Here is a 12,239-nt window from a genome sequence, read left to right as displayed (position 1 = left end):
ACTTTCTCCAGAGAATTTTTTGTTTAAGATAAATATGTACTAAACAAAGTAACAAACACATGGATGTATAATATACCTACCTGGAGTAACTGTAAAGGATCTGTTCATATCTAAAGATGATGATCGAGAATGTGAAGGATGAGGTCTAGGAGGGGGTGGGGGTGGTGCAGTGTTCTCTGGAGATGTTCCTGAATGTGACCTGCAAAACAAGTAAACCTCTATAGAGGCTTAGACAGCCAGAACAGTAAAAATTCAATTGCAAAGTGCAACCCAAAACATCTATATGAAGAAATCTTGTTTCAAGATTAATAGCCGCTACCAGCTCCTTTTTCCCCAGCCAAATTTAGTTTTTATACCAAGAGACTGGCATTTCTCGCTTCTGATAACTGAATTTGTTTTTATACCTTTATTTCCTCTTCAAAATCTTCCTTATTGCACTCTTATTACCTATTGTAATGTTTGTGGAAGCCTATAGTGTCTGACAGCAGACATCCCAAGTGTTAATTCAGGAGAAGGTATGCAATATCCAACCTAGACCAGAAGTCATTATGATCAGGACTTTTGTGAAACATGTAAAAGTTTCTGTCAGTTGCCTGAATAGGAATTGTTTTCTACTGTTAAGTGGGATGGTGTTAAAGAAAATGGGAATTCCTGGTGGCTCTGCCTCACTCAAATACAAGTCAGCTTTGAACATGATCAAGCTGAGGAAGTGTCAGTATATGTCTGCAGATGTGAATGCTAGCTTTTCCATCTGAAGTTTCTATTACTCAGTGCATTTGTTTAGGATCTTGAGAAATACTGCCCTTATTCTTGGGTGTTTTGTTATTTTGTATGAATGTTAAGCTCTTACAAATGCAAGACATATTAGTAATGTCAAGATCCAAACAGATGCAGATCCTGCAAAGATTTACACCTTTTAGGCAGTGGTGACTCCTTTCACACAGCAAGCCTCTCTGTGACCCCCTTTATAAATTAAAAACACTTTTTAAACATTTAACCCTCTTATAAATGCTGGTGGCATAGCAAGGTTTGGGGGTGGAGGCTGAGAGCTCGCAACCCCCTGAGGGGTCACTACCCCCCGTTTTCACCTAAATCAAGGGTTATCAATCTGATGTAAATCAAAATAAGCCCAAACTCAGAATGAGGTTAAAGAGAGATGAAGTCTTATGTTGCTGTAGTGATTTTTTGTCTAGAGTACTTTTGGTGCACTCATTTAATTAAAAAAGAAACTTGGGGGTAAGTCTATACTACAGAGGCCATGTCAGCATAACCCCACCATGTAGATGCAGCCTACACTGATGGAAGGGGGTTTTCCTGTCTGTGTAGCAACATCACCTCCTCAAGTGACTATGGCTACATCAACAAAAACCACCATCTCAGTAATGTAAAGATTTATATAAAAGTAGACAATGAATCAGCTTTGCAATTAAGTAACACTGGAAAACACTACAAGTTAATTACAAACCCTTTCTGGTTATTTTAACAGTTTTCATAATGTTTACTACATGAAATCACCCTAATTATTTTAGTTTTAAGATACAACTTTGAAACTGATCCTATGCTGTTTAACAGCAACATTGATTTCCAGTCCTACTGTACAAAGCCCCCCCCCTCCCCCTCCACATTGGAGATTTTCAGTGCTTTTAAAATCCTCTTATATATGATGTTCTTATTTAGTAAATCATAGCCTAGTAGAACCAGACAGGTCCTTGGGAAGTCATCTAGTCCAGTCCCCTTCACTCAAGGCAGGACTAAGTATTATCTAGACCATCCCTGACAGGTGTTTGTCTAACCTGCTCTTAAAAAATCTCCAATGATGGAGATTCTACAACCTCCCTAGGCAATTTATTCCAGTGCTTAACTACCCTGATAGTTAGGAAGTTTTTCCTAATGTCCAACCTAATGCTGCAATTTAAGCCCATTGCTGCTTAACCTCTGAGGATAGGACAACAAGAACAATTTTTCTCTCTCCTCCTTGTAACAAAACATATGTATTTGAAAACTTATGTCCCCCCCTGTCTTCTCTTCAGACTAAACAAAACCAATTATTTTAATCTTCTCTCAGAGGTCATGTTTTCTAGACCTTCAATCATTGTTGTTGCTCTTCTCTGGACTTATTAAGTAGAATGTTCTCATGACTGAACATGGAGTAATAGCTGACTAGCCAATTCAAGGCTTGCCACTTTAATCAAGCAGTGCTGTTCTGCTGCACCAGAAATTTTAACTTTATACATATTAAGGGCAGACTGGTACACTTCTACATATATCACTAGGGAACAGGTTGCCTACACTTTTGGTTGTTAAAATAATGGCCACCATAAATCGTCATTTGGCCTTTTAAATGCTAGTTAAAAACAGCCAAAAAGATCATTTGGGAGGGAGGAAGTGTGCTTTATAACCTTTAATATTTCTTCTGTTACTACTCTACTGACCGTTGCCGAGTTACAGTGCTTCCAATCTGCTCTGGATCTGAAGTATAGGAGTCTGAACTGCTGTAACCATCTGCTGGTAGAATGAAAGTACAAAATTTATCACAATTTAATTATGCTAAAAACAGCAACAGGTTATATTACCTACGCAGCAATAGAAAAGATTATTTCAAGTCCAAAAAAGAAATGTACCTTATTGTTGTACTTCCCTGTAAGATATCATCTGGGCAGGATTCTAAACCTTGAGTCAAAGTAACTGATTGTCCCCAAAGAATGTAACAGTAAAACAGTCGTTGGCAGAACAAACTAAGACAATTCCCACCATGGGAACTAGTTGGTGTATTTTGTTTTTAAAAGATGAAGAGTAAGACCTAAGAATCAGGCTTATTACTTCAGAACCTTTTAAAATACATCAGAAGACAAACAAGCAGGTAATGACTATAGGTTCCTCTATTTTGTGACCAGTTTCTGCAGGATGGACTTGAAGCAGAATTCCTTCCTAGAGGCCAAATCAATCAAAACCTTTGTAAGACATATAGAGATCAGGACCATGTAACTGCCCTGACATGTATCTGAGAAGGGAAACAACCCTGAAGCAGAGCAGCAGCTATGTCTTGGATTGAATGAACTCTGACGTGGGTTTCCAGCTTTAGGCTAGCCAATTTGCAGCAATGTGAGATGCAACCACAGAAATATTTAGATACAATCCTCTTATGTGATAGCACTGCCTTGGGAATTTGTCAAGTTGGGTTGACTGTCAGGATCTAGAGTAGCTCAGAGTAGAACCACTAAAAACTTAGAATCATAGAATATCAAGGTTGGAAGGGACCTCAGGAGGTCATCTAGTCCAACTCTCTGCTCAAAGCAGGACCAATCCCCAGATGGATTTTTACCCCAGTTCCTTAAATGGCTCCCTTAAGGACTGAACTTACAACCCTGGGTTTGGCAGGTCAATGCTCAAGCCACTGAGCTATCCCTCCCCGTATTCTCAGGCAGACAGAAAAGGCTCTCACACACAAATTGGAACAAATTGGCAAAACTGGCTCATTAAGGTGGAATTCCATGACCACCTTGAGGAGAATCTCAGATGAGTCCATAGCATGGCTTCATTCTGGTGAAGCGTGGTTTACAGTCAATAATCACTACAGCATGAGACTTGCTATGACCTGAGATTATTGCAGTCAGATAAGTGGATGCCCACCTAAGAAAATGGAGTCTCAGATAATGAAGTCTCCTTTTGAGTTGCTTAGTATCTTTGGCAGAATATATTAATCTCTCATGACACAAAAGGCTTAAAAAAAAAGTCAATACCCACAAGAACCTGAAAACAAGGTGATACAGTGACACTGGTCAAATGATTCATGAGATACCAAAATAACCGACAAATGTAGTTGGATGAAATTAGTCTAAATTAATCTCAGAGGTCAAGAAGCTGGTGAAGAACAGGTAAAGAGATCCACATTGCCCTGTTTATATCTCAAATCTTTTTCTATCTACCATTTTAAGCATCAGCATTAATTTAGAAGAGTTCCCCCAGGATACATCATGCCTATCTAGAATTTCTCTGGCCAAAAACCAATTTGGGTCCCTGAGATCCATGACATAAGTTTCCTCATCTTTAATTACCAGGAAGCATGTGGAATAAAATCCCACCTATCTCACTGGCATGGGTTTGGATTTCCTATAGTATTATTCACAAATAAGAGTATGTTCAAAATCATTCTTGGCTGAGTAAGAGGAGGGATTCAATAGGACTGTAAGAAAACCTAATTTTTTGGCTCTACAGAATGTTTAGGACCCACATCATATCCAAGACCTCTGTAGCTCAGGACAAAAGGTTAAAGTATGGCTCCAAAAAACAGGAGTTCCTGGCAAACTCTGGCTAGCAATATATTCTAGAACCCTTAAAAATGTTTGGTGCTCATTGAAAGAAAAATTAAAACCTTTATGTTGCTGCTGATACAGAGGCAGAGTGCCCTGAGCATAAAAGCTTGTTGCTGACATAAAAGCTTGCTTTTTAAGTGAGGCATATCTTCCCTCCCTTCAGAGATGGACCAGAAGGAAAAGAGACAAAAAAGAATGAAGGGTGGCCTTTGACTTCATTGCCTTCTGTAGAAAGACATTCACTCACATCACAGAGGTGTTGTGTAGCCTCCAACAAGCTATAAGTCTGTAGTGTTGACTTCAAACACTGAGACCAAAGGATACTGCGGACTGTGCTGGAATCCGTGGTGGAAAAGATATTGCAGGATGCTTCAGTGGTGAAGTTACTTAGCTGGGACTAGAGAGAAGCTGGGTGGTACAGACAGAGGCCCAGTGATCAACTGTTAAAGTCAACTCAGGCTAATGATCCAAGGATTTCTCTTTTGAAAGCTATGCCCCCCAAAATTAAGTTTGCACTTCCGGCTGTCTCACTGGTGAGCTGAGACCCAGAGAATACTACAGAGATGGTATCTCTACATTAAGAAATTCTCACTGGTCAGTTTTTGTTTTAAAAGAAGACTGCATGTCCCCGTACACTGTGCAGTTGGGCTGAGTCCCTTATCATAGAGTAAGGAGGCAGCCAGAGGCATCACTGTACTTAGTTTCAGCTCCAAAAATAGAAAAAATTCTATGCATAGCAGATTAACATTTAGATATGTATGGGTGTAAAAAAGGAAAACGTGCTCAGTGTGGGAACTATGTACATAATGAAAATGTTGATATCCAAATATATACATTCTTTAAAAACCGAGGGGTGCCTGAATCAAGGTGCATTCAAGTTACTAAGAAATAGTGACATGTAAGATCCTTCAATAGCACCCCCCACATCCAACAGAGTGGTAACAGACCTCTAAAACATTGTGTATAGAACCATTTCTTGAAGAACCCTGTGTGCAATGACAATGTCTGTGCAAGCTTGGAAAACTGTATTAATATTTTGTGGCAATGTAAACGTTAGATGAAGTGGTGATCTTGTGAAGTTCTTGCAAAAACCTCTGCTTACCATGGAAAAAGTAGACTGCCAACCACTATCCGCGCTCAATGGACCAAGTTCCCTTGCTTTATAAAAGCTTCTTATACATCTTACAGAGGAAACCTGGAGATTATCTTCATTCTGATCTTTGAAATGATCAACTGGCATAGCACTTAGTTTTCATAAATCCACAGAAGAGTGTATTAACCTTCTGTGTTGGGTATAGATTGGCTTTCTAACTTTAGAATGAACCAGTGTCACTGAACTGCTACATCTGATACCACTTTCAACACCACTTCCTTCATTCTGTCTCATATCAGGATAAGAAATAATGGACAAAAATATAGAACCTCAGTTTGGTGAGGAGGTGCTATCCGAGTACTGAATACTCTACATGGCACAGAGTGAAATGGAACTACATTATTTTGATGTGACCCTGGTCTTAAGGTAGCTATATGTAAGGAAGCCTCCTTCAAGTCTACAGAAATGAGAAAGAAGTGTTGTAATATAAGATAGCTATATAGTGGATGAAGTGGTCTGTATCTTGAGCCTGGTGTACTGTTTGTGGAGCCACTCAAGGTCCAAGATGTCTCTTAGTCAACCAGATATCTATAGAGAAGAGCAGTAAAGGATGGTAAACCTCTCTGGGCAAGAAACTTGCTTTATCACTCCAACAGAAAGTTACTGGACTTTTTTGTAATAGGATGGTTACTTCTAAATATGTTTGGATAAGGCAATTTGGGCATTATACAATTAACTGCAACAGTACTTCCCTTCCCTTGATGACACTGGAGGAGTGTGAGCAACTCCTACAAGGATGGGGAAACATAACTCTGGAATTTTTTGGCAGTCTTGCACACACTTTAGAATTTTCCTAATTCTGTTGGTAATGCTAGTTTTCTACTGGTCTGAGTAAAACTTTCTAAAAGGAAGTACTGCAGGAGTATATTCCCAGAGAGAACAACACTTTATTTTCAGGTAGGCAACAGCCAGTTCAGGGAGGAAAAAAGCTGCATTCTAGAGGTCTGTTTACTAGATGCAGATGACCCGCTTCTTCGTAACCAACCACTCTGTTCCCCAGGGTATTTCAGTATATCCTGGGATGCAGTCTAGTCTGCAAATCATCTACGCCCCCTACATCTGATGGTTCTAGAATTTCTTAAACTCAATAGCAAAAGCTTACATGATTTAAGCAGAATTTAACCTAATTTAAATAAGTAATAGATTCAAAATCATTTCTTATTGAAAGGTTTTCTTATGCAGCACTGCTCAGCTCTTTTGGTTTTTTTCTTTTTTTTTATAAAACCTGGAAAAAATGACAATTTTCTTCTTGCTCCAATTACTTTTGTTCACTTCTTCTCATGTAGTGACTCTGCAATTCCGGCTCTAAATGAGTTCAAGTGGCTAGTCAGACTGCCAGCCAACCTCTTCTCCAGGGACCCCTTTCAAAAGAAAGGGTTTATCTTCTTCCCCCTGTACAATCAAGTAACCTGTACAGAGACACACGACTAAGCAATGGTAATGTCTAAAAAGATCTTTTCACTTCCTGTTTGTTGGGAAATTTCATCCCTTTGTCTTGCACAAGAACCTCCATAGTCTAGGTTTCCGTGAGCACATCAGACCCTTGTTTGAGTCCCTGCACAGGTTCCCAGTCATTTTCAGATGCCAGTTTAAGGTCTTGGTTCCGATCTTCAAAGTAGTTTATGGTTGAAGTCCCAGATACATTAAAGACTGAATCTGATCGATGAATCACCAAGACAATTGCACTCATCTAGGGAAATGCAGACCACAAAGCCCAGAAGGAAGCACTCTCAGTCAAGATCTGGCTATGAAACAAGCTTCCAGAAGACAGTTAAGTCCCATCTGATTGTCCATAGGAAACTGCAGAATTTTCCTCTTAGAACAAGTCTATCTACCACAGCAAGAACAATACACCCTTCTACCCAAATGACTCCCTCCTCGCTCCCTGCCCAAAAAGCCACCCCACAAATCAACCAAAAACTAAACAAAATAAAGTCCTCAAGTAGAATTTTTACACTGAACAAGGGAGACTAACTACAGGCTCCACGAAGTTCACTAGGGACCTTGTTATTCATTTCATGTGGAAGGTGCTCAGACACTATGGTGATGCGCAGCTCTATAAAATCCTCAGAAAGGAATAAGGTAACCCCCCCTGGGCTACCTGATCCCCCTCCTCATCTGTTAGTCCATGATGAAGAAAAACTCCTTAAAAAGATCGTCTCACAATTTCTGTGTCACAGTATAAGAGACAGTCAGTTCCAATTGCATTAACTGGTTTCTTGAGGTATACAGATTAACATAACCTTCCAAATTATTTTCTATATTTACTTGTTTGTAATGGCATTTTGCAATTTCTCCTGGGAAAGGCATAGGCTTCCAGTGTTTGAGACAGCCAACTTCAGCGGAACATCAGGCCACTAACTGAAGAGGAATGTGACCTCTATTTTCTTTTATTCCACTACCCTCTTCTTTACAGGAATAATTCTTCCTGGTATATCCAGAGATGCAAGACCTTTTACTTCTATTAAGGCCTTGTAGGATGTAGAATTTCTCTCCCCCCATAACGATTTCCAGCACTTTCAGATTTGTCCAGTAGGCTGCCACACACTGATTTGGGCTGAGGATACCAATCTTTTGGATTGTGTTTTGGCCTTTCACAAACAGAACCATAGATACAGCCTTGTAACTGATTTCAATGTCTTTAAGCCCTTGGGGGAAAAATGGAATGCATTCATACAGGTGTGCCACTAAATAGAGACAGTTGAGATCTTGTTCACAATACTTTCGACATTTTTTAATCTTGTACTTGGATTAAATCAGTGTTTAGTTTCTTCCATCAAGCCAGCACAGACTAGTTAAGAACATGGACAAAGGGAAGGCTTGACTCTTACTTTCACTTCCAAAACATCTGTTTTTCTGAGGGAAATTCATTCTTGGTAGGAATTACTCTCAACTTAGAAGTGGCTGCAAGAGATTTTTAAGAATTCACTTTACTGAAACTCATGTAACTGCACTACTTTGGCTGGGAAATACAATATTTATTAAATTATATCCTCCACAACTGGAGTTAGAAGCAAAGTGGATTCTCTTTTTGATTAGAGGTAAGAAGCTATTTCCTTATTAATATCCTCTCAGCTTCTTTCTTCAGGGTCAGTTTAGATAACCTTTCTGACCATATGGAAGGCTGTTAATTTCACCCTATGATGCTAGGTAAGACTTTTGGAGTTGGATAATTCTTCTTTTATAGGGGATCATGGTGCATAAAAAAATTTCTTTCACTTCTCACACATTTGCTTCTCTTTTTATATATATATTTTTTAACTTCTGGATGAGAAAAGTCAATAGGTGCCTTAATTTCCTCACCACCTGCACCTTGTCCATAACATGGCTAGAAAAAACATCTCTGCTCAATGACCTTTGACATACCTACATTTACCCAGTAGGGCAGAAGACTACACAACGGTATAAGATGGGTTGCTGGCACATTGCTGAAATAAAAAATATACAGGCTAGCATGCTGGGAATTATAGAATTAGAAGAGGCATGGCATTTGCCTTCTCCTGTTTAGTGGCTGCAGGCTGCTGCCGCCTTTTCCACACTGTTGCTTTTGACTCACTTGTCTGCAGGGCCAGACTCCTCTAAGAAGGAGTTAGAGCCAGAAAGGGCCCTTTCAGAATTCAGATCCTGAATGCAGCAGCAGTCTCCCACTATAAGACTGCATGTTATTGCACATTTTGTCCATCATATTGGAAGACTTCTGAGTAAAGACTGGGCACTCTGCACCAGGAAAAGGGACAGGGAAAGAGGTGGGGCCTGAAAAGAAGTGACCCTGAAAGAAAACTATACCACTGAAATTGAGTTGAAGAGTAAGGGAAATGCTGTTGCCAAAACGGGATCTCTTGACTGCCTGTTGCAGAATGTTCTGCCAACTGATGCCATGTGGGGCACTGAAATAGTTTTAGCTGCCTCCTTCACAACAAAGCATCCAAGAGGACTAATGTCAGTTACTGATTTCTATTAAAGGAAATTATACAATATAATGAACAAAGTGAATGAAAAGCAGTTTCAGGAATAAAAACCACAGAGATTAGATACTTAGACTGACATCTGATTTGTGACTAGTCTGTGTGATTACACATAGAACAGGCTAATAAAATCCATATAGTACTATATTTTTGGTGCAGGGAATATTAAAAACCAAGTTACTGCAACCAGGGTAAACAGAGGGTTGACAAGTTAACTGTACCTAGAAAAAATGTCAAAAGTCAATCACAAGGAATTGTGGTATTTTGGCTCACAATTTTTCAAAGGAACTGAAACAGTGACAGCAGATGCCTCCCTTTGGTATACAACCATTTTCTAATCTTCAAAAAATATGTTGCTATATGGTTTTGAGACAAGAGTGGGATCAAACCCTACTTAAAGCTATTTCTGCTGGAGATAAATAGTGCAGCCAGTTTACATTTCTGAGATTATGTCTGAGAACAGGAAAATAGTCTTATCAGTTAAAATAGGACAGTTAATTTCTTACCAGATTTAGGATTAGATCCTCAAATGGCATAAATTGGCATAGCTCCAATGAAGAAACCAGAGAAGCTATACCTATTTGTATCTGCTATTATCTAGTCCTTTATCTTTTTGTAAGATGGGAAGATACTTCCCAAGTCAAAATACAATGTTGGACATTTGTTTTAAGAAGTTTTTTGCTTTTCAGGAACAGTTTGTGCTCTTATTAGCTGGAGACATCAAGAACAATAATTCAGGTTGACATTCCTTTAAAGTGTGATAAATGGGTTAAAATAATGGTGATTACACAGGAGGGCCACATAACACTAAGCACAACCTTGTGTGAGCCAAACAGATTCTATATACTTTTGTGTAGATGAAAATGATGTAAACATGACAACAAAACACTAATGAATCAGCTGTTAGTATACTGTGTTGAAGCAGGTTGTGGGTCTTATGAAATGCTCTGCTGGGCCTTGTACAGCCCGTGGGCCATTGGTCGGGCACCCCTAGGTTAAAAGTTGCTTTGATACTTACCAACTGTATTTCCAGCTACAAATTTTGATGAACTCATATTATTTTCTTCTGAGAGCTCAGGTGGTTTCACAAGTAGAGGACTAGTGGGATTAGCAAGATCTAGGTGCAAAAAAGATTATTGCTATTCTTTTAAAGTAAGATTAAGTGATATACAAAATACACTGAAACGATCCTTCTCTTCGGGGGCCAACTCTTCATTAGCGAAAGTTCAGCCCTAAACCAAAATTTTGCACTTGATTGGAATTTTAGATGGGTAAACTACAATGATACTATCCACACCATTATAATTTTAAACACAAAAACTATTCAATTCATAAATATCTGAATAAAAATTAAACTTTGAAACTTTACATTTCAATATTGGTATATAATTGCACTGGTTAATACGCATATATCTAAGAATTTTTCCAAATACACCATCTTATAAAATATTCATTTCTTGTGTCAGTGGTGAAATGCCTGAGTATGTATCCTTGCATGCTTTAAACATTTGTTTTGCCCTTCTATGTAATATTGTAAAATTATATTCAAGTTTATAAAATTTTGCAGTTTTAGGATTTATTAAGTTAACAATACAGGTCCCATTGTGCTAGGCACTTTACAAACATGACATAAGCAAGTCCCTGCATCAGAGCTCCTACCTTCATTATAAACTCTTCGAGGCAGGGGCCATTTGTTATATATCTACGCAGTGCCTAGTAAAATGGGACCGTGTCCTCTAGGTACTACCATAATAACGTCCGTTGGTATAAGACATGACATCAGACAAGTATGCCTTTAAGAGAAGAACAATTTTCATTGTATATAATGCCCTTGTCAAAAGTTCTAAATGAATTTATAATAAAAGGTTAGACATTTTAAAAATAAAATCTAAATCGGTATTTTCACTGATGCACATCAAAAGACCCCTCACTTTACTTCCCCACTCTTCTGAAAATCATAGGACAGTAGGCTTTGCAACATGCTCTGGAGGTCAATAAATTCATTATATGTTGGACTCAAAGGAGAAGCAAATTCCAAACTAAAGGATATTCCCCTACAGACTATTAATTCAAGCACCTCATATGATCAGAAACCCCAGAGTACAGCAAAAAGCAGTGAACTCAGATACACAAGACACAAACCACAATGGGTTTTACAGTTAAAGCTTAATAATCTGAATTGCATTTGGAAACAAATGGGATGTCAATCAATTTATGATTCACTGGTGAAGTGCACCCCATATGAAGAGCACTGGTAAACAATCTGGCAACTGCTATCTGTGCTAAATGAAGTTTCCAGGTAGTGTGCAAATGAAGCCCAAATAGAGTGTGAATAGGTATGAGTAAAAGTGGCAAAACCTGCACCCTAGAGGCATGCTTTATTTTCCCTCACAGATGCAAAAGGAACATGCTCTTGGTTACTGCCGCTATCTGCACATCTCTAGAATTTACAGTGTTAGCACATTATAGAAGCCCACTCCCACCTCTCCTTCCCCAGCAAAAAAATGAAGGTTAGAGACTGGGAAATAGTACAGCAAGATTGTCAGAATCAAGAGATTTTGGAGAATGGGCACAGAAATCATTTGAGGAAGACTAGGAGGTTTCAAATGGATGAGATGAAAGCCTCCAGCAGTAGCAGACCAAATCTCATCCATTAGATTTTACTAAATAGAACCGACCACACTAAGTAACAGGTCATAGTCCAGAGCTCCCCAAGTACCTCAAGAACTTGAACATGCAAATCTGGGAAAGTTCTCCCACTCCTGACCCAGATCTGCATCTTGATGCTTCCAATCTATTCCAAGCAAT

General features: G+C 38.9%; 1 protein-coding gene across 10 annotated transcripts in view; it reads right to left on the bottom strand.

Annotated features, from left to right (window-relative positions):
• Nucleotides 1-12,239, bottom strand: part of REPS1 (RALBP1 associated Eps domain containing 1) — a 109,293-nt gene that overhangs the window by 10,800 nt on the left and 86,254 nt on the right. For 8 of the 10 annotated variants that reach the window (XM_039530908.1, XM_039530905.1, XM_039530900.1 and 5 more), the window contains 3 exons: nucleotides 10,450-10,548; nucleotides 2,433-2,505; nucleotides 81-199 (listed from right to left, as the gene is read on the bottom strand). In XM_039530908.1, coding sequence (XP_039386842.1) covers nucleotides 81-199; nucleotides 2,433-2,505; nucleotides 10,450-10,548 — 291 coding nt within the window. The remainder of the gene's footprint in view (nucleotides 1-80; nucleotides 200-2,432; nucleotides 2,506-10,449; nucleotides 10,549-12,239) is intronic. The other 2 variants (XM_039530901.1, XM_039530904.1) reach the window with 1 other exon arrangement.

This window comes from Mauremys reevesii, linkage group 3, assembly GCF_016161935.1.
Source record: "Mauremys reevesii isolate NIE-2019 linkage group 3, ASM1616193v1, whole genome shotgun sequence".
Taxonomy (NCBI): domain Eukaryota; kingdom Metazoa; phylum Chordata; order Testudines; family Geoemydidae; genus Mauremys; species Mauremys reevesii.
This window is presented reverse-complemented; position numbering and strand designations above follow the sequence as displayed.